Genomic DNA, 242 nt, shown 5'->3' with positions numbered 1-242 from the left:
GGAAGCAACGCGCCATCTCCGTTTGGGATGTCGCCGTTTGGAGCTTCTAGAGAAGCTGCCCATTTGGCAGCTCTACATCACGATCCCTGGCGCTCAATGCAACGCTCTATTCCGGGATTCCCGCCTGCAGTTAATCCTTTACCACCCACTTTACCGGGTAGGTATTTTGGTATGTATACAAGGTTTTCCATGCTATAAAACTAACCTAGATATAGTTTCAAACTAACATTTAAAGCAGTTCA

General features: G+C 46.3%; 1 protein-coding gene across 1 annotated transcript in view; it reads left to right on the top strand.

The window, feature by feature from the left end:
- The window catches only part of LOC109544467 (autism susceptibility gene 2 protein), a gene marked incomplete at its 3' end in the record, with an annotated part of 83,333 nt that overhangs the window by 82,381 nt on the left and 710 nt on the right, over positions 1-242 (top strand). Inside the window, exon 12 of the mRNA XM_048664263.1 lies at positions 6-195. Coding sequence (XP_048520220.1) covers positions 6-195 — 190 coding nt within the window. The remainder of the gene's footprint in view (positions 1-5; positions 196-242) is intronic.

The sequence above is a fragment of the Dendroctonus ponderosae genome, unplaced genomic scaffold, assembly GCF_020466585.1.
Source record: "Dendroctonus ponderosae isolate FM_Combo_2020 unplaced genomic scaffold, Dpon_F_20191213v2 Dpon_F_20191213_2, whole genome shotgun sequence".
NCBI lineage: Eukaryota > Metazoa > Arthropoda > Insecta > Coleoptera > Curculionidae > Dendroctonus > Dendroctonus ponderosae.
This window is presented reverse-complemented; position numbering and strand designations above follow the sequence as displayed.